General features: G+C 36.0%; 2 protein-coding genes across 2 annotated transcripts in view; one reads left to right on the top strand and one right to left on the bottom strand.

The window, feature by feature from the left end:
* The window catches only part of LOC123682584, a 60,915-nt gene that overhangs the window by 6,215 nt on the left and 32,532 nt on the right, over positions 1-22,168 (top strand). The window contains exons 3-5 of the mRNA XM_045621297.1: positions 4,171-4,324; positions 4,388-4,587; positions 7,809-8,065. Of these exons, the coding sequence (XP_045477253.1) occupies positions 4,171-4,324; positions 4,388-4,587; positions 7,809-8,065 (611 nt within the window). The remainder of the gene's footprint in view (positions 1-4,170; positions 4,325-4,387; positions 4,588-7,808; positions 8,066-22,168) is intronic.
* LOC123682586 (procathepsin L-like) lies at positions 12,959-21,329 on the bottom strand. Its single transcript, XM_045621299.1, has 3 exons — positions 21,162-21,329; positions 18,110-18,445; positions 12,959-13,932 (listed from the first exon to the last, which is right to left on the bottom strand). Exons 1-3 carry the CDS (start codon positions 21,246-21,248, stop codon positions 13,372-13,374), a joined length of 984 nt encoding a protein of 327 aa, XP_045477255.1. The 5' UTR covers positions 21,249-21,329; the 3' UTR covers positions 12,959-13,371.

Raw genomic sequence — 22,168 nt, 5'->3', positions numbered from 1 at the left:
GTGATTCTCTTATATTTCTCATAGTTGACTATTTTAGGCTATAAAAGCCGATTTTAAATTATTATTTCTTCATATTTTATAAATAACTCTTGAGTTAATCAGTCATAAAGTGATCATTGTGTTGTTGATGTATCAAATACACTGCTCAACAATTGATAGGGATCACTTACTTGTTCTAAATTTATTTCTGAAATATTCGCTCCAAGATTATAAATTTAGTCAGATATCAGAGTATTTTCAGTTGATAATATGGTTCACTTGAGAAAAAATGGAAAGTTGGAGAGAAAAAAAGACTTTATTAGGAACACTCAAAATTCTGTGTTTGAATAACATAAAAATTTTATGATGAAACCACAAGAAGCCTTGTAGGGTAGAATACCCTACGAGGCATACTTTCGATCAAACGATTTATAAAATTTTGGGGCAAATTCGTCGAAATATCCCGTAAAGCATTAGAAAGGTCCTCCAGGTTATTGATCGGTTGTTCTAAGGTTGACAATTGTCTAGACATCTCAGACCAGACATGTTCGATGCAATTCATGTCTGGAGAGCGAGCTGGCCAGTCCATCATATCAATAGCATGAGTTTCTAGCGCTTCATTAACCAGACGACTACGGTGTGGACGGGCATTATCGTCAATTAAAATGAAATTCTCGCCCACGGCAGCCGCAAACGGAACAATTATGGGTTCAATAATCATTTCGTGATATCTCTGGCTGGTCATGGTGGTGTTCTGCAGAACAACCAACTCTGTGCGTTGGTTCAAACAAATGCCTCCCCATACACATATAGAACCTCCGCCAAAAGCTGTTGTGGGTACCATAAACTGTTCTGCATACCTTCGACCTCTTTCCCTCCAAGCAAGAATACGTCCATCGGAGTTGACCAAACGAAATCTAGAATCATCCGTAAATAAACATCGGCTTCAATCTTCAAGTGTCCAATTGCGGTGCTCCTCAGCCCATTGTCGTCGATGAACCCGGTGTTCCCTATTCAAACGGGGATGTTGTACCCTCCTACGTGCTCTCAAACCACGAACATGTAGTCGTCGTCTTACAGTCTGGTTCGAAATTAGAACTCCTGTTGCAACTCTCAGTGATCTATTGAGCCGCGACGCCGGGTAAGTGGGATTTCTCCTAGCATTGAGGATCAAAAGACGATCTTGGGCAGCTGTTGTACTGCGCTGCCGACCTCCCCCATGAATATAAGCTACTGAGTCGTTTTGGATGAACCTATTCCAAGCCCGACTCACGACACTGTGCGAAACATTCAACCGCCGGGACACTTCTCGCTGGGACAAACCTTCCTGTATCCACCGTATGATTTGGTCCAGTTGCACAGGAGCCAAACGTCTTCTCGGCATGACTGATAAGCTGATATTGTTATCATTTCTTCAATTATTGTCAACTTATGTGTTTGAACGAAAAATAAAACAGATTTAATAACAAATACCACATTGCTTTTCACTCCACCTGTAACAGTCTACAGATAATAATCGATTTTGTGAACAAGAGCCGATGAAGTGAGGAAGACTTTGATATAATCAACTCAAAACATCTTACTTTTTCCTTAGAGAACATATAATGTACAGATATTCACGAGATAACTTGAAAAAAATACAAATGAAGAGAAGTTCATAAGTGATCCCTAGCAATTGTTGATCAGTGTATTTTCAAGTATAATTTCTCATTTTATACTTCAAAACTACTTCACCTTCCCGACTCATTAGAATAGTACCTACCTATTCATCGGATTTTGTAGTCGTATTGAATTCATATGTTTTGTTATTTACCAAAGAAAATTGTTTTTGGCAGCTGAGGGCTCTGTAGAACAACCATTTATGATGACGTATTTCTCAATTTTTCGATTCAATGAGACTAAGTGGTCCAGATTTTAGTTCAATAACTTTGGCGTCGGATGAAACAACTATTTTTATGGAAAAGATCATATAAACATAATATATCCTAACAAGCTTTGTTTTCGAGATATAGGGTGTTCAATTAAAAAAAAAAACAGTTTTTTTCTTATAACTTTTCAACTCGTATTATTACATTATTTGTTTTGATTTTTAGTAATTGAAGTCTGGATAATGTAATGTTTCGAATTAGGTTAGTGCCTTATTCCAAAATTATCCATTGGCTTAGATATAGGGGTACTTTTCTTATTGAAAATCTAGACCATTGTCTTTTTTCGAGAAAATTATTTCATCAACAGAGATTCACTGAAAAAAGGTTTCTTGAGTTTTGTTCATAGATTGTACCATTTTCCAGATAATAGAGTACAAACACTAACCACGAAAATCTACAGAAATAACTTTTTCAAATTTTCCCATAAGTGATAAATTGAAGTATAAAAAATAAAAATTGACGTAGTGTATTCTAATGCTCTCAGATGGAATTGAATTGAACATTTCGAAAAGAACGTTTGTTAGACACTCGAACAATAGAAATTTTTGTTAATATTTTATGTTGTCTGATAAATGTTCTTTCTGAGATTAAATTAAATGCTATTATTTGTTTATTTTATACATATCAATAAAAATATTTCAGAGAAAATTGTTCAAAATCTCTCAACAGATGTGTTTTGAACCCATATTTATGGAAATGTTTCGAAAAAATTGGAATCAAACATAATTACTTCGAGAAAATTTTCTGTGAAGGACATAATTTGCTATGACCCACCCTGTATATTGAATGTTCCTAACTGCCGAGTAATCTTTCATCGTTGACAATCGAGTTGGTAATCAATTATTCCGAAATTTCAGGCATCTAGATATATGCAGATTGATCAGAAACACATATTTACAGGGTGAGTCAATAGTGCTCGATTAGTCGATAGCTCTTGGAAATTTTGGGCTAGGAGAATGATTCAAATTTTGACGGAATCGGCAGTACTCAACGTATAAGCTTAAATTATTTCTGATTCTACAGGCTGGTCAGACAGTGGTGAAACACGATACCACCCTGTTTTCTAGATGGGAATGCCCAATTTCATATCCAAGGAATCTCTCAATTTTTTGGTACCTTCAATTTAGGAACATCCTGTATAATATCGCCAAGACGATATATTCTACCATAGTATAAGGAAAGGTTAGTAAGCCTACCGCCGTTTGACGGCAAGGAAATAGTCACCAGGGGTCGCACTGTAGTTGGATTTGGATTTGGAGAAGTAACTCGATAATAAATAGCGCTGAATTATGAGCTATAGATGGCGCAGAAATAATACGATAATTCATTCAGTGGCGTGGTTGAAAAGGGGTCGCATGACATTGCCAACAATTTTTATGTTATTATTAAGTTAACACAAATACACGCCACTGGCGTAAATGCTTATTACAGAGCAGCAAAAATATAAAAATATAGAAATCTTCTGACCACTCAATTTCAAATATTTCAGTTCTTCAAAATAACACCGATTTTTTCAGAGAGCTCCACTTTACGTACCAATTTTTTACAGTAAAATTCGAGTAAAACGTGAGTACAACTAGATGGCGCTCAACATCAACAAAATCGAAAAAAGCACTACACTGGCTTACTATCCTTTCCTTATACTATAATTCCACCATACAGGGTGTTTCATTGGGAAACGGAAAAACCTCACAGGTGCATAGGTAGCATCAAGGCGATTCTGGAGATACCCCATTTATTGGGTCTTCCTGTCTTCGTAGCCGAGATACTGGGTGTTTTATGAATTTTGCCCGTTTCTTTCTGAGGCCATATCAAACGAACCACCCGGTATATTTTCTTCATATTTGGCAAATATGTTTCTAATTGAGAGCCCAAACGTATCATGCAATAACCGCCTTGAAAATCCAGGTCCGGGTTAACAAAAAATTGTGAATCGTTTGAATCCTCGGAACAACACCCTGCACATCGGAATTTTGAAAATCTGTTTTAATATTCGGAAACACCACATAAAACTAAACTGAGATGTGTACTTCAAATTTTCGCGCAGACAGTTTTACTGCACAAATTTTCAACGTAAAAGTGAAGTATTTCCGTTTCCCAATGAAACACCCTGTATATTAATATTTGTATAACTTGTGGAAATGAATTTGAATTTGAATCCATCATCCCAATTTTCATAAGATTACACAGTCACACGAGTTAGGACGTTTTGGTTGAGGAGGACAGTCCGTCTGTGGAAAACTTAATACTGAACGAATTTTAGGACTGAAGATCATCAATAAAATATTGAAAAAGGCAAACAAGGAACATATAACGTTTCAGAATATCGTTCAAATCGTTTGGTGTACCCTCAGCTGTGTACATCATTTCCAAATCAGATTGTGCCAGAGTAAGAACCTGTTATCTTTTGGAAAATGGTGTGTATTCCACTTCAAAAACTGGGATCTTTCGGTATATTGATTATATAATTATAATTGCAGGCGTCAGTCCCAAGAAGCTCTGGAAACTTTCGATCGACTCGTGCAAACCTATCAGCAAATGGACTATTTGATCCTGAAGTCTATAGTGAAGTTTTTCAAAGAAGCAAAATTATGGGGGAATGAATTCATGAGTCATGATTTGTTAACAAGATTTTTGGCCTTTACTTCGGACAGAAGTGCCGTTATTTATGAACTGCTTAGTAAGTACCTGTTTGTCATGGATCATATGCATAGGATATTACTCATTTTACCCGATATGTATGACGAATTACCAGTCTATCGCGATAGTCACTATCATAGTGAAAATGAGCCTTTACAGTTCGCAAATCACTTTCGGGTGGCCGGCAATAGTGGAACTGATAGAAAATTTTCAGTTGTAGTGACAAATTAGTGATGTGATGAATCGAAACCGTGTGCGTCGCTCATGAACAACTAAGAATATTGCTGCTGTAGCCCGTAGAGTGGACGAGAACCCAGGTTTGTCAATTTTTCGTCGACCTTGGGTTTGAGGCAATTCACAAACGACATAACCTCGTAGTTTGACTGAATACTTAGGTTTTAAGGATTCAAAAATTCAGTTAACACAAGAACTCAAGCCGGTTGATCACCAGTTAAATCGTATCTTCGCTGGACAACCTAGCTATAGAAGAGCTATAGAACTTTAAATTGCAATAAAATAACGATGGATTATTCGATTGACATGAATTTTATTTATCCGCAAGATAATCTTGTGGCATTACCTCTTAAATATGATTTCTGGCATATGACCGCCACGGCTGGCTCGGATGTGTTCCAATCTGGACGTCCAATTTTCGATGACTTTTTCCAACATTTGTGGCCGTATATCGGCAATAACACGGCGAAAGTTGTCTTCCAAATGGTCAAGGGTTTGTGGCTTATCCATATAGACATTACATAGCCCCACAGAAAGAAGTCTAGCGGTGTTAAATCACAAGATCTTGGAGGCCAATTCACAGGTCCGAAACGTGAAATTAGCCGGTCACCAAACGTGTCTTTCAATAAATCGATTGTGACACTAGCTGTGTGACATGTTGCGCCTTCTTGTTGAAACCACAGCTCCTGGACATCATGGTTGTTCAATTCAGGAATGAAAAAGTTAGTAATCATGGCTCTATACCGATATCCATTGACTGTAACGTTCTGGCCATCATCGTTTTTGAAGAAGTACGGACCAATGATTCCACCAGCCCCATAAAGCGCACCAAACATTTAGTTTTTCTGGATGTAACGGTGTTTCGACTTACATTAGAGGATGAACTTCACTCCAAATGCGGCAGTTTTGTTTGTTGACGTAGCCATTCAACCAGAAGTGCGCTTCATCGCTAAAATGGACGTAGTGCGCGATACGTATTCCGCACAGAATCATTATTTTCAAAATAAAATTGCCCTATTTGCAAGCGTTGTTCAGGCATGATGAATTGCCAAACCAAACTGAGAATAAATCTTTTGACAGCTGTTAAATCGGTCGCCATCTTGAACAGTAATGCCAACTTAAAGTTATATACCTCGAAAAAAACACCCATTATATTACAGGTCAACAAACAGAATTTTTTTTGGTACCTGGAATTCTAGAGCTAATTTTAACTATATTTGGGACGCTCAATCTGTTCGTGCAATTAATTTTTCAGCTCTACTTTTTTAGATACATGAACTTATCTAACAATGTGGGCTTCATTCAGTATATCCATTTATCCGAGTACTAAAATTATCATATATTCATTAATGAAGGTACAATGGTTTTATTGTCAGTCTGTAATTGAGTAAATTCCAGGTAAATCTATAAGTAGTGGAACCATTGCCTATCAGGTACCTGAACTGACCCTATTAATCCCCTAATCCAGGTAAGTAAAAGAAAAAAAATCATACTTTCTCCGTAACATATAAAGTTGGGCTTAATGAAGCAATTTGTAAAGGCTCTTGATAAGAATGGGTCATGTTTTGCATATTTAGGGGTAAAAGAGCCTCAGTTGAGCACAAAAAAAACTAAAAGCAGGGATATGTGACGGCCCACAAATAAGACAATTAATTAAGGATCCTGCCTTCATAAATTCAATGAATCAAGTAGAACGAGAAGCTAGACATCATTTGTTGCAGTTGTAGAAAATTTTCTAGGCAAACCTAAAGCTCAAAACTATGTTGAAATGGTAACAAGATACATAATAGTTTGGAATCCTGAGGGTGCAATATGAGTATTAAAATACACTATTTTCACAGCCACTTAGATCGTTTTCCAGAAAATTCAGGAGACATATCATATTCTATGAGGCGATTTATTATTGTCTGAGTGCTAATTTGCACTCCATGAGTTTGCTCAAGCTGATTTTGAAGGAGGCGAGCGGTTGCAAACCGTTGTCTCAACGAAGAAACTCTCAAGTAACGTTCTTGAATGGCAGTTGTTACCCGTGGTCTACCCTGTCCTGGTCTTCGGACATTCATATCTGTCTCCCTGAATCGCTGCAACATTCTGGACACACTTGTATGGGAAATTCCAAACCTTTCTGCAATTGTTGTGTCCACCCTTCTTCTCGCAAAGCTAGCGCTTGGGCACATTCCTCTTGGGTGAAATTGCGTGTTTCGCGTTGCATAGCGATCAAGTGTAGAAAATCAAACGAAAGAAAAACTATTGATCACTAGAATTGATCGAGAACAACTGATTTCAGAATGGAGCCAATACATTCAAAATCTGATAATCTCATCTTTTTTTATTCCTGCTGGGAAAAAACAACTGTATCGAAGAAAAACGTTGAAAGTGGATATCATATGCATGCATAATTCTGATAAAAATAATTATCATTGAGAACACCTTCAGTTGTAGAATAAATTTGAGATTTCCATAATGTGCGTTAATTCTTTTGCGCAATGTATATTAGCATATATTTCTCTAAAATTGTATACCTTGAAAATTTGAGCTCCTAGAGGTGAAAATGACTATGTTATTTGACTTCAGGACATCAAATTGATATTCCCCTGTGAATTAAAATATTCTGGCTTCCTTCAAGTGTCTTTGGATATACTTTTTACACTGTTTACTTCAAAGGTTTTCTTAGCTATATATTGTCGTTCAACAAGCTAACATTTCGAAATATCATATTTCACATAGATGAGCTTCTGACTTCGATGTTGTAATAATGTGATTTTTCAATATTAATTCGTTTTTCGCGTCACAATAAAAATAGTGTATTATACAAGGAAAATCTATTAAATTCAGCTTCCTGCTGGAAGAAGACAACACAATTTTGAGCTAAAAGCTAATACCTTTCTCCCTTGTGTAATAAATTACTATATTCCTTCTGATAAGAGATACTTGCACCTAGGAGAATTGAATGATTATGTTTCTGTTCAGTTTTCCAGAAAAATTCAGCATTTTCTATCTGTAGTATAACCACTTTTCCATCTCTAGGTGTTTGTGAAGAATACACGAATGCTAATAACATAACAGAGGCTAGGGAATTGCTCCGAATCGTCGATAAAATGTTCGAAGACTACGAATGGCGCAGTATTAACGAAACCCTTCTGGAGAAACTCTTCAAGATGTTTTTCTCCAGCATTGGACCTGGCGCCGAAGACGAAGATAACATTCTTATCATACAGAAGGGATTGGAAGTGTGCCTCAGGCATGTGTTAGAGAGTCTGCATAACCACGATCTGATGATAGCCGTGAGTAATTTTTTTTGGTGTCATGAAATACACTTTACAGAAGGTGCTCAACTAAGTTCCCTCTGTTTTTTCGATGAAATGCAAGTTTATTGGGAAAAAATAGTTACGAATGCATCATTCGAAGTATTGCCTATTTGTTAGCTACAACTCTTTACCATTTTTCTGGTGGGACTCGAATACCGTTACTGTAAACGTGTTCATTTGTTGAGTCTGTTCATGAATTAAGCCATTTTTTGATGTCATCATATGAGTTGAACTGCTAATCAGCCAGATCATGTGCCATCGACTGGATTGAAGTAATAATCTGACATCGCCATATCTGGAGAATAAGGCGGGTTATGTAGGAGTGCAGGACGTGCCATTTAAGCGTTTGCAAATAGGTTTAAACGGGTTAAGCCGAGTTTAGGCCGAGCGTTGTCATGCTGTAGAATCACTTTATCGTGCCTCTACTCGTATTGTGACCGTCGATACTTTTCCCTAGTAATGTATTCACTCGGCTCCCACAGCTCATAATAAATAACACCACCCACATAAGAAGTGCGTTGTTGGTGGAGAAACTCGTGAATTGAGTGAAATATCGTATCATTGATATATTTTCATTTCCGCGCGCTTCATGTCAAATTTAATAGATCTTGTTGGGGACAAAATTTGCTTACTGAAAATTACATATGCTCCATATATCTATGTTTATTACTCTGAGGCTGTAATAGATTCATTTTTCTTCAACCGTCATGATACGATAAAGAAATCTTTTATTTTTTGCCGCTGAAGCATAGACGTTTAACTTCCTTTGGCTTCAATTCATAAGGAACCTAAGTTTCCTGTTTTTGAATATTTCCTAACGCATGGAGTCGTTTGAAAATGTTTTGGCGAATAACTCCTCCTTCTTCTTCAGCCCTCTTCCATCCAGTGTCGGACATAGGTTTTTTTTTCCAGTTTTTTCCATGCTTCTCTGTCTTTTGCTGTTCTCATCCATTGCTTGCCGGCTATATCGACTATGTCGTCTATCCATCTTCGGCCTTCCTATGCTTTTTTTTTGTCACTCGAGGTGTCCAAAAAATTACTTTGTGTGATCATCTCTCCACACTCTGCCTTCATTTATTGGCACCGAAAATGATATTTTCGATATGAGGATTGAATGACAGCTTGCGGTCGAACAAGACGCCCAAGTCTCCAGTTTCAACAACCCTTTTTAAAGTTTTACTCTCAATTGTATAGTCGAACTCAATAGGTGAGAGTTTTCTGAAGTAACTCATTACTTTACATTTCTCTATATTTAAGGGTAATTTGTTAAATGAACACCATTCAGACAAGCGCCGGATATCGTCCTGCAGGATGACATAATCAGCTATACTGACAACTTACCTAAAAATTTAAGATCATCTGCGAAAAGAAGCCTTAACAATACTAAAATATTACAAACGTCTTTGATGAATATGAGGAACAGTAGTGGCCCCAGGTTGGAACCCTGTGGAACTGTGGAACAGAAGGTCGACAGAAATACCAAATCTCGCCAACTTTCTCAAGAGCTGTTGGGACACTTTGTCGAAAGCTTCGCTGAAATCAGCATAAACTACATCAATTTGCCTGTGATTATCCAGTGAGCCCGAAATGTACTGAGTGAAGGTGCAAAAATTCGAGACCGCGCTCCTCGACCGCATAAAGCCATGCTGGGACCCTGATAAACTGCATATGTGAATAGATCAGATCGAAGAGCACAATCTCAAATAACTTTGAAAACACGGATATAAGTGTGATGGGCCTGTAGTTTCTGACATCTGCAACCTTGCCCGATTTGAATATGGGACATACACGTGAGGTTTTCCACACTGTAGGAAACAGTATGGTTCTCAATATTATGTTGAATATACAGGGTGGCCATTTGAAAACGAAACAGACGAAATAAAGTTTTTCGATAGAAATGCTCGGACAGGTCGATTTCTGTTTCGAGGGGGACAACTTAAGATGTAGGTTACGGACGCATAGCGCTTCAACCCTTGCTGCTACAACCCCCACCCCCAATTTTTGAATGGGGAAGATGGGGTGAGTGATACCTCAATTCAAAGGTATTTTTTACTGATTTCAGCACAGTAATTGTTTTTTCATTTTATGCATTAGTTTTCGAAATATTCATGCGTTAGTTAGTTAGGAAGGAAGCCACAGTCATGGTTGTTTTGAAACTCAAAATGTCGATTTTTCACAAAATACTACAAGTGCCATGAAAACACCACTTCATTTTCAAATACTTAGTTGAGAATATTTCGAGAAGTAATGCATAAAATGAAAAAACAATTACTGTGCTGAAATCAGTATAAAAATACCTTTCAAATGAGGTATCACTCACCCCATCTTCCTCATTCAAAATTTGGGGGTGAGGGTTGTAGTAGCAAGGGTTGAAGCGTTATGCGTCCGTAACCTACATCTTAAGTTGTCCCCCTCGAAACAGAAATCGACCTGTCCGAGCATTTCTATCGAAAAACTTTATTTCGTCTGTAATCTCGTCTGTTTCGTTTTCAAATGGCCACCCTGTATATACTTTTAAGTGTAGAGGAATATTTTTGTCCTTAAAAATGAAACTCAGTTTGCCGAAGGCTGCCCATGCTAAACGTATTCTTCTCCCAATTTCCAATATGATGCTACAAAAACTCTTCTTGCGTTTGGCCAATACCCCCATCTTATAATTCTAAAGAAATTGTTGATCAATCAATTATTATATTCTCTAATCGTCTAATGTATATGCGAAGTGAGTGTTATCATATTCTTACTTTTCCAATTCACTGTAGGATTTGAGGACTGAAAATAAAGTACATGAAATTAAGCTCTATAATTTTTTTTATTTTTCAACCTTTTTTCGGCATAGGGTATATCTACGATATAAGGCACTTGGAGAAGATGACATTTATATACATATGTATGTATATAAATGTCATCTTCTCCAAGTGCCTTATATCGAAGATATACCCTATGCCGAAAAAAGGTTGAAAAATAAAAAAAATTACATACATACAAATACATATGTATTTGTAAACAAACAAATGATTTTGTGAGTGATGGGGAGAAAGAATTATCAGAGTTAGGTAGCATATATATTTATTTGATACAAATTACTAAAAGAAGAAACCAAGAATTTTGCTTCCAAGATGTTTCTTCTCTTCGTGGTCCATGATGCCACCGCTAGTAGTCAGTACAACATATCCAAACTGTCTTGAGGGTAAAAGATTGTTGGTCCATTTTTCAATTTGTGTGATTGGGACATCGAATCTAGGCGAGATAACTCCGCATTTGTTTTATCTACCGGTTAAATTGACGATGATTTTGCCACTTCTGTGATCATCTACAATTTCGAATTCACCAATGTAACCCTTGTTCATCATTACAGTCAAGAACCTAATGATAACTTTGGAGCATGGCCTGATCAGAACTTGTATTTTTCCACGCTTTTCAGCATTGTTGATAGATTTGAGCGCATCGCTCAACACGTTCATACGCACCATCCTGAATTATATCTTGTATAACCTCCAACACAATTATACTCTTATAGGCTAGGTTACGAAAAAGGCGATATAGGACTTGATCCTTTGGGAAAAACGATAGGAGGTGATTTCGAAAGAGTTATGGTCAGAGAACTAGGAAAAAATGTCACTCTACCGCTCGATAGGTTGATACAGTTCATGAAATCTTGCAACATCTTGAGCAGTCATCAACATGGGTATATACAAGGGAAATCTGTGATAACTGCTATAGTACAGTTCACTGATCGAATAATGCAGGCTTTTGAGGATGGCGAATTGCTTTTGGGATTGTTCTTAGATCTGTCAAAGGCTTTCGACTGCCTCCAACATCGCCATATACTGTATAAACTGGAAAGGTATGGGATCAGAGGAGATGCCTTGGAATGGATTAAATCATACTTAAGTGAGAGAACTCAAAGAACTAAAATTGTCAAGGATGGAAAAGTAAACAAATCAGATAACAAGGAGAATAATATAGGAGTACCGCAGGGTAGCATACTGGGGCCATTGCTATTTATTGTGTTTGTGAACGATGTGATTGGAATTGTACGATCAAGAGGCGCATGCCAGATCACAAGTTATGCAGATGACAAAAATATATTAGTTGCAAATGCTAGCTATCCTGATCTGATAGCTGAAGCTTCCAGTCTATTTCAACAGTTGGAACAATGGTTTTTAAATAATGGATTGATTATGAATACTGACAAAACTAATGTTATCCTGTTTCGAACGAAACAGCAACAGATTGAGACTCCTAACAGTATTACGCTATCAGGTCAAGACATAAAACCAGAAAATTCCACACAATTTCTAGGGATCACTATACAAGAAAATCTAATATGGACAGAACACATTGAAAAATTGTGAAAAAAACTTAACTCAGTGGCATACTCCATGAGAGTTATTCAAAAGTATATGAATGAGGAATCAATGAAAATAATGTATTTTGCCAACTTCGAAAGCCTCATGAGATTTGGTATTATTGTATGGGGAAGCCACTACAACATGTTGGAACTGTTCAGAGTCCAGAGGAGGGTAATGAGAGCGATGTTCGGATTGAAATGTACCCAAAGTTGCAGAGGTATCTTCAAGAAGAATAGGATATTAACAATATATGGGCTGTACATTCTTGAGACAATAATGTACATTTACAAAAATAGAAACTTGTTCCCAGAAGTTGGCTCTTTTCACAGTTATAATACAAGAAAAGTTAACATTAGCTATCCCAAGCATAGATTACACATAACAGAGACGCATCCAAATTATGCAGGTATAAGATTTTTTAACAAACTGCCAGATAATGTGAAAACATGTTCATCTATGAGCCTATTCAAGACGAAGGTCAAGAATTTGCTGGTCGAGATGGAACTGTCTAAGCGAATATTTTGATGGATGATCCAGACTTGAATGACGATATTTCATCTTATGCTCATGATTGATCTGTAGATTGTTGTGAAACATACTTTGAAATAAATTTTATTATTTTATTATTATTATTATTATTATTATAATATGAAAGAAAAACACGAAGGTTTTCTGTTTTTTCACCAATCCTGATATTAATTTAAATTTTTACACAGGTTCAAAATTGTTGGTTTTTTGTTATTGAATATTCCCCCTTTGGTATTATCAAAATCTTTCTAAGAGATGCCTTCAATTTTCCATCCCTAGGCACAAGAATCCAATCAACAAATATTGCATTCGGCTGAATTGACTTTTGTTAGGGCGGCAAATTGGCTATCGTCCTAGGGTGGCAGTTTGGCTAGCAAAGGCTCTGCAAACACTATCGAATATTCAATTCCCAGGACGAACAGTTGCGCGACTGGCGTAATCGGCTATCCCGCAATTATTGTACCTATTCCTCGCCAGCCTGAAGTAACCCTGTTCGCCCCAAGCCGACCCCCAGGAGTTCTTGATCAGCCAGTACTCCTGGCCCGCCTCCACGCCGTAACCGACGGCCAGCACGCCGTGATTCAACCTGCCCGTGCAGGTCCGGTCGAAGAAGATGCCTCCGGCGTAGTGCTGCAGCACCTGGGTGGACTCGATGGCCACGGCGATGGGACCTAGGGTCGCCACGGCCGTCTTCAGCTGCTCCTCCGAGTTGGGCAGGAAGAAATAATCCTCCACGTATAGCTCGGCGGTTTTTTGACGGCATTTTCCCTGCGCGGCCACGTAGGGGTAGGTCTGTCCGGACTGGATGCCGTAATTCTGGACGTAGATGAAGCCGGAGTAGCTGTCTCCGCCGTTACAGCCATGGTTGCCGTAGTCGGCGTCCGCGCAGTCCAGGAGGTTCTGCTCGCTCAGCCTGACTCTTCTGCCTAGGCGGATGCTGGCTTGGCCTTCCAGGGCGCCCACCTGCGGAATTGAAGTTTCGGTAGATTATAAATAGTCCGAGCATCTTAGACAGATCAATCAATACATTTATGGTTGTGGAAATTGAAAAAATTCAATGAAAATTACAAGAACTACAACTTATAGTTTTATTATCTTCTTCGTCATAGTCGTCTTCCAACCGCTGTAGTATTTCAAATTCCTCTTCTACACTGAGAAAAGTCTTTATTTGATATTATCAAAAATGCATAATAGTTAATAAATCATTTGTTGGATATATGGACAAACAAATATAAGTTTCATGTAAATAAGTAATTTATTTGAAATCCCACCAATAATCATCATTTATTATTACACTTCACTTATTTATAATAAATAAATATGGTTGAGGTTAATATATCATTGAGTAATAATTAATAAACATTATTCCATGTTGAAGAAAATCGATATTTCAATTCAGTAATGGTAAACGTATTTGTTTAATAGTCATTTGGTTGTTCTTATCACCGATTGTTAGGTTCTGAGAGGAACCGTTTGTCAAACTTGGTTCTCTTTTAAAGTTCATATTGAGAGTATTCGTGGTTTGAACCCTAGTCATCTTTGTTGAATCCGTTCACTCTAACCACTGGTTTGCCAACATTGCTATAATAACTAAGCGGGCACAAACGATCTAAACCCAAAATTCAGTAGAGATGTGCTAAGCGGCGTTCAATAAGCCCATAGTAACACAGATTTTATGTTTAAAAAGGAAATTCAAATCAAATGAAAAGTTCAAGGACAGATCCTTCAACGAGATGCGCTTCTCTTTGAGGGATGCGTCCTTAAACTTTTCCACAGATTGGATCGCTAGGATTATGTTAGCTTGTTAATTATTCATAAATCCTATATTCTGAGTGAATAAATTGTTGAAGTCTTGTAAGCGTTTATTCATAAATAGTAAATGTTCGTTAACTATGAAAAACATGTCATTTTATAAAGAATATTTCTAACGGAAAACGAGACTTTACTTTCTTTTATGAAACTGGCCCTAAAGCATTGTAACAAGCTTGCCCTACTCTTTATACTGCGTTTGACCAGGACTACTGGTTGACCTTAAATGATGCTCTAACCGCACGCTCTTCGCCATCTATCTCGAAAACGATTCAACGTATAGAAAACTTTCCAAACAAAAGTTTTAGAGAATAAAATCGTTTACAATATTTATGATGATAATAGATAGTGCAAAATTCATAGGAAACGAGAAGGCAAAGAATGTACAAAAAAAAAACGATTTTTGAGACCTTTGACCTTAGATTTAAAATTTGCGGGAACCTTAAGTAGCATGTCTAGATTTCAAGGCAACTTGTAGAATGTCCAAATACATGTTCTTACAAGTTTAAAGCTGAGTATCTCGAATTCCGAGGTGAACTACTAAATGACTGAATTAAAGTTGAGTACTGGTAATGATCTGCCAAGTGGATTCCTTAATCATACTGTTATTGAATATAACAGTATGCTTAAGGAATCCTCATAAGATTTTTTTTCTTACTCCAAGAATTGCCACCTTGAATAGGTGGCAATTCTTGGAGTAAGAAAAATAATCTTATGAGGTAATTTGAGGTACAGAGTGGTTAGGCTTCCAGTTCCAGTTTTTTTCTGGGAACTTCACCACATCAGTGATGCTGTTGCAGATATTTATATGAAATTTGGTAGATACACGTTTTTACTAGATCAAGATACAATTTTTTTATTTTTACCAGTGGAGTTTGCATTGAATATTTTCGGAGAAAAACACACTGCTTTTTCCAAATTATTTTTCAAATTCTCATTCATTTCTGGATATAGTATCTTGATTTTACTTTGAACCAGTAATCGGTTTTTGTTTAAAAAAAATCATTATACTTCCGGGATGGATTGCTAAAAGTGTCATGGGTTTACAATTCCGTGAAAATTGATGGCGTATCGGATAAAATTGAATTAAGAGCCCAAAATGGTTCAAAAACGAATGGAAATTGTAAAAATACATTTTCGTCGTTAGATTTCTCATTTGAGAAATTTAAACTGCTACCATACAAAAATAACTCAATGACACTCATAGCAATTCTTCGTTGAAGTAAAAACTATTTTTGATTTTTCAAATGAAAACCATGCACCGGATAAAGTAAGATCAAGAGATCAAATTAGTCCAGAAATAAATGATAATTAAAAAAAAAATTCCATTTGAGAGGAAGCATAAGGCATTCTTGAATTGAATTAGGTATTAGTTTTATTTTTATTAGGGTTATTGCTACAAAGAATAATTAATTTTAGAAGACGTTTTAATTATTATCATAGATCTTTATTTGAGAGAGAAATTATTTCTTATATTTGTTGTGCGAATAAATTGTATAAGTGTGTTCCCCTGAATCCCTTTATTATGAGTTATGACTCCTCAACAACCTTTTTTTTGTGATTTTTTTGTTGAAGTTTTACAGTTACAAATGAGATTAGATTTAATTAACGAGGATACAAATAAGATTCATCATGCCGGTTTTTTCTAGAAAATACTGATATTGATTGGTGATCAAAATATCAATTTTTATCAATAACTCAAAGAATGATGAAAACTTTCATTTCGATGACTTCATTTCAAACTTCTACACAAGATTCATCGTTCATTTACTTGGCCAATCGAAAACAAGTGTCAAGTGACGTTTGACCGCTTTGGGTAAGGACACAGTAACAAGATCTACACAGATCACAATTGTTTCTTCTTACTCATACAAATACCAAACTTCTGAATGGCCTATTAAAGTGAGAAGAAAATACACTTTGCAAAAAAATTAACGCACATTGTGAAAATCTCAATTTTAATGAAAGTTAACTCTACATTGACTTTATAAGTTATTTTTTATGTTCTCTCGGGACAGTTTTGAACGAAACAAGACACATTGAATGGAAGAAAAATTCAGGATTTCACCGAATCTTATGTGAAAGAAAAGAAATAAACAATTTTCAAAATACTGGAATGCTGATAAGTGATTTAATACTTAGTATTTCCACCCCTTGCGTTAATTACAGCTCGGCAACGCCGGTTCATACTCAAAATGAATGATCTTAAAATGTTCTGATCTAATCCTTCCCAGATTTCTCTGAGTTGGATTCCTAAGTCATTAAGAGTAGCTGGATGCTTTTCTGAACTTCTCAGCCTTCTATTGAGGTTGTCCCAAACCTGCTCAATCGGATTGAGATCTGGACTTCTTGCTGGCCATTCCATTTGAGAGACTTCAACCTCTTCAAGGTACTCCTGAACGATGCGCGCACGATGGGGTCTGGCATTATCGTCCATTAAAATGAAATTTTCACCAATGTATGGGGCAAATGGCACTACATGCTCTTCAAGAATGTTCCTTATATACCTATCAGCATTCATAGCTCCATTATCAACGACCACTAGGTCTGTGCGAGCAGTCAAAGTTATTACACCCCATACCATAATCGATCCTCCCCCGAAACCAGTAGTATTCAGGAAATTGTACTGAGCATATCTTTCATGTGGACGTCTGTATACAAGGGAACGTCGATCACAATGGTAGAGGCAGAATCTAGACTCATCTGTGAAGAGAACTCTTTCCCAATCAGCCTCTTCCCAATGGATATTCTCTCTCGCCAAATCCAAAGGCGCCCTTCGATTGGCTGGGGTAAGAGCTGGGCCTCTTGCCGCGACACGAGGCCTTAAATCATATTTTCTGAGACGATTTCTTATTGTCTGAGTGCTAATTTGCACCCCATGAGTTTGCTCAAGCTGATTTTGAAGGAGGCGAGTGGTTGCAAACCGTTGTCTCAACGAAGACACTCTCAAGTAACGTTCTTGAATGGCAGTTGTTACCCGTGGTCTACCCTGTCCTGGTCTTCGGACATTCATACCTGTCTCCCTGAATCGCTGCAACATTCTGGACACACTTGTATGGGAAACTCCAAACCTTTCTGCAATTTTTGTGTATGTACACCCTTCTTCTCGCAAAACTACCGCTTGGGCACATTCCTCTTGGGCACATTCCTCTTGGGTCAAATTCAAAAAACGTTGAAAGGGGATAACATATGCATGCATAATTCTGATTAAAAATAATTTTCATTGAGAACACTTTCAGTTGTAGAATAAATTTGAGATTTCCATAATGTGCGTTAATTTTTTGTACGCAGTGTATTTAAGAATTTTAAGATGATAGAAAATCATACTTACTGCACTGAATGCCCAACAGGATCCGCAATGACCTTGGTTCTTCACTTCTGTTACTGCCCCTCGTAGTCTCCAGTCGATGGATTCAGGAATTGTTTCATTCACAGCGTGATATGACACTACTTTTACATTGGAGTTATTCATAACCTTGAATTTATTCACGTATAGTGAGTGTTCTTCGGGACTCCAATCGGTAAATTGGTTCACACCCATTCTGTATGTCGTGTTTCCAGCTCGATACAAAGAATTGTGATGTGCTATTGTTTTAAGGTTATTTTTGAACGTCGTAAATCTCTGATCTCTTGCCTTGGTTGATGTATATTTTTTTCCAAACAGTTCCTACGAAAAGTTTGATTAACCTAAAGGGAGAACTCAAATGGAAGACAGTTCGATCTTCTCAAAAACAAAAAATAATAACCAAAATTTATTTCAGAAGATTAACACATAGAATAAGTGATGAAATTGAAACAAAATAATTTTATGGATTGATGTAGATATACGCTATATCCATCTAAAATATTCTTCTTAGAATTGACCTTAAAGTCATCTTCTGACCCCCGTTTTCTGAAAGACATTGTTCAACTAAAACACCATCCAATTTGACAGAGATGTCAGATTGTCAGATCCATTTGGGTTTCTGAAATATTGTTCAGTGTAACATAAACTAATCTATATGACATGTGGTGACCCTGTGCGAGGCTATCGAACCTGAATTTGCCTTAAAATGCGTTTCAGAAACTCAAAACGACGCTTGACGTACAATTCAAGTTTAATTCACGTATAATATTTGGCCACTGTGTTAACTAGCAGAATGTTCAAACACAGTATAGGAACTATACAGTAGTAACACTCTCGAGAATTCGCGCATTCCTCCCAGTGCAGGAGGAAGCCATTAAGATCTTCATTCATTTGAGCGGGAATTCAAAAGTATATTAGAATTTTCGTGGAAATCTTGAGATTTTCAATAAGGAGAGTGGCTTTGGAAGTCATTTTTTCAGTATTTTTAAATTTCATGTATCAATGGTTAGTATATTTATTATAGTGACACTAGAAATAAGGACGTATTTCATAATTATCTCATTCAAATTGTATATTTTTTCCTCTAAAATACTTTTCAATAAATCAATGAAACTTTCATTATTAACATTTGACTTGAACCTATAATTTGATGAATTTTTTTCACAGGTTTATCCTTTTGTAGGGATTCTATATATTGTTTATCATTAACTAAAAGACTATTGTATATTTAAAATTGAAATGGTAAATAAATATATTATATTATATTATATTATAATTCCATTCCTATAATAATTCCATATTATAAATACCAATTCACCATAAAAGCTTTTCAACAAAAAAGCAGAACCGATTTAGAAATATTCTTATGAAGAAAGTACTGGAAATTAACATGTTATGACGTACAATTAAGGCTTGAGGGTCGGTGTCATACAATAATATCTGACGTAGAACTGAATGTCGTAGGTTATTATTGTAATTTGGTTAACCTTAGCTGATACCTATCAAAAAAAGTTCCGAAATCGGTTTAGATATGTCGAAGGTTGAAGGTATGAGGACAAAAAATCAGTTGAATTGAAAATATTTTCTTCTTTCAGAGGTCAGTTATAAATATTGACGTAGCCAAATAAGTTGTTTTTGTCACTCATGTTTACTCCTAGTTTTTTTACTAAAATTTAAGAGAAGGGTCTTGAGCGGAGGAATTTTAACTTGTCAGAGAATTTTCGAGAACAATTAAAGAAAAACATATTATGAAAAAAAAATTATATTCTTCGTTTATACATATAGCTTAAAGATATATCAATAGAAATCTTGTTTTATCACACAAATATATCGATATAATCAATAGAAATCTTGTTTTTTGAATTAATACTGTTTTTTCGACAATTGAACACGCTGCATTGATTCACCATTTCAAATAAATCGATAAATAAATTAAATCTTGGAAATTCAAAATTAACAAACGAATCTTTACTTGTTAACAGAACAAGGTAAAATGAGTAAATAACTTGACACTTAAGGTTAGGTTCACGTGCAAATCGACGATTTCTATGATATGGTTCAATTTCTCTAAGCTGCGCTAGGAGGAATGCGCGTGTCCGACATGGACAAAAAATCCTCGAAGTGTTACTACTGTATAGTTCCTATACTGTGGTTCAAATAAATGGAGTTAACCTTTTCTTTCAGCAACCCAAATGACGCATGACCATAGAATTGACAGCTGTTAAGTTGATTTTTACGTTGATTGAGAAACCAGGGGTGAGTGCCGAATTATCCCAGAAGATCATTCGGTAGGACATCAAGGATTCGAAATTTGCGAAGTAAATTAAATAATTGTTTTTAAATTGAATCAGGATATCGAATGATATTTGATTTTTCAATACATTTATTGAATACAACACAGATAGCAGTCTCCCATTCAAATTCGAAATATGACAGTGCCATTTCAGGGAAGTATCTAAATGTAAAGGGTGTTTCTAAATATGTGTTGAAAACAAAAATGAAACATCTCTAGGTTAATTCTAATAGAAAAAAGTCCTATCAACATGGGTCCGCAAGTTTTTTTCGAGATATAGGGTGTTTCTTGTGGTCCTACTTTTTTGTGATGATTATACCAGTTTATCGAATTTTCATGAATCATTGCCACATATCGGGAAAATGAGCACCAAAACTAATATTTATTCCTAAATATTTTTAAATTACTGGTCAACTAAAAAAAGTTTGAAGGAAAAAAGCGGTAACTCTTCCAGGAAAAATCACCGGGATGAATAACGGGATGCTTTTCGACAAATCTGCGGCCAACAAACTACGTTTAAATATAGGATGTCCCATTTGATGAACGCAAACTCTCTCCTAAAATTAGATTTAATTTCCATGGTCTGATATGAATATCATATAAGCTATAAAAAATACAGAAAAAACGTTTTAGAACTTTTGCTCTAATGGTGGGTTTTATAAACCTTTCATCGTGGTGATTCGCTTGATCAAATCATTCAATCAACCTAATTTTATTTTCAATTTTATCGAGTAAAATAAATACCTGGAAGCGTAGCCATTCTTTATGTACACCAATATCTTCGAGTGCCTCACAACTAAATACAACAAAAAGAAGAAGAACCGTTTTCATGTCTTCAAAATATGAAATCACAGAATCATCACAAGTAAAAAGTGAATGTATTCACTATGCTCAGTGGATCAACAGTATTGTCAGATATCGATTTTTGATATAGCTTCTTATCACCTGTACCTATCTCTACAATACGTAACTCGAGAGAAAGCATCCTTATGATTTTTATTTTAATCTGATATGAAAATGATTATTATACAATATTGAATTTGAACTATTCTATTACGAGTATCATTAGAGAAACTATTTCATTTTTTATCTTAACTTCCAATTTGTAAACAATTTTAAAGATATTTCACACATTATAATTGAAACGAAATTCATTCATGCGCCTATTGGAGAGCAATGACCCTTAGGTCCATATGTAAATAATAATATTATATGATATGTGATTTATTATAATGTCCTTTTAAACACTTCACTCAATATGTACCGGACCTAACCAGTAAAAACATTATAGTGAGCGAAGGGAAAGGACTAATAGTAATTTACGTAACAAATCCGGAAAATAGGTTTCTTGGACGAATAGACAAAATTCCAAGTCTGTGAGTCCAAAAAATCCATTTTCATGCGTGTTGCGTATAATATTTTTTCTGCAACCGTGTAGAATAACACTACCGCTGCTGCTTTCCATATTTTATTGCGATTGCGATAACAAAAGTATGCAAATTGTTGAAAACTAATTTCATATCAAAAATCTTTCAAAGAAATGCCTTCAATTTTTTCATCTTTTGGTAGATCGAATAAATTTCTTTGACGACAACGTTTACTCATATCTGTAATGTGATAAAAGAAAGTTTGATAACGAAGTTTGAACCAAATTACTCGAAATAATTTTTTTATTACCAATTCTTTTGTTCTTACCTTATACTGGGTGTTCTCAAATCAGAGTTACGAAGGAAAATGAGAAAATACTTGAA

The sequence above is a fragment of the Harmonia axyridis genome, chromosome 6, assembly GCF_914767665.1.
Source record: "Harmonia axyridis chromosome 6, icHarAxyr1.1, whole genome shotgun sequence".
In the NCBI taxonomy this organism is placed as follows: Eukaryota; Metazoa; Arthropoda; class Insecta; order Coleoptera; family Coccinellidae; genus Harmonia; species Harmonia axyridis.
This window is presented reverse-complemented; position numbering and strand designations above follow the sequence as displayed.

What these genes read in the sequence shown, in the direction of transcription:
- LOC123682586 (XM_045621299.1), bottom strand. Translation starts at nt 21,248, where the DNA reads ATGAAAACGGTTCTTCTTCTTTTTGTTGTATTTAGTTGTGAGGCACTC. An exon ending in AAGAATGGCTACGCTTCCAG is followed by an intron (nt 18,446 to 21,161) that starts GTATTTATTTTA and finishes AACTTTTCGTAG; the next exon opens with GAACTGTTTGGAAAAAAATA. An exon ending in CCTGTTGGGCATTCAGTGCA is followed by an intron (nt 13,933 to 18,109) that starts GTAAGTATGATT and finishes TCAATTCCGCAG; the next exon opens with GTGGGCGCCCTGGAAGGCCA.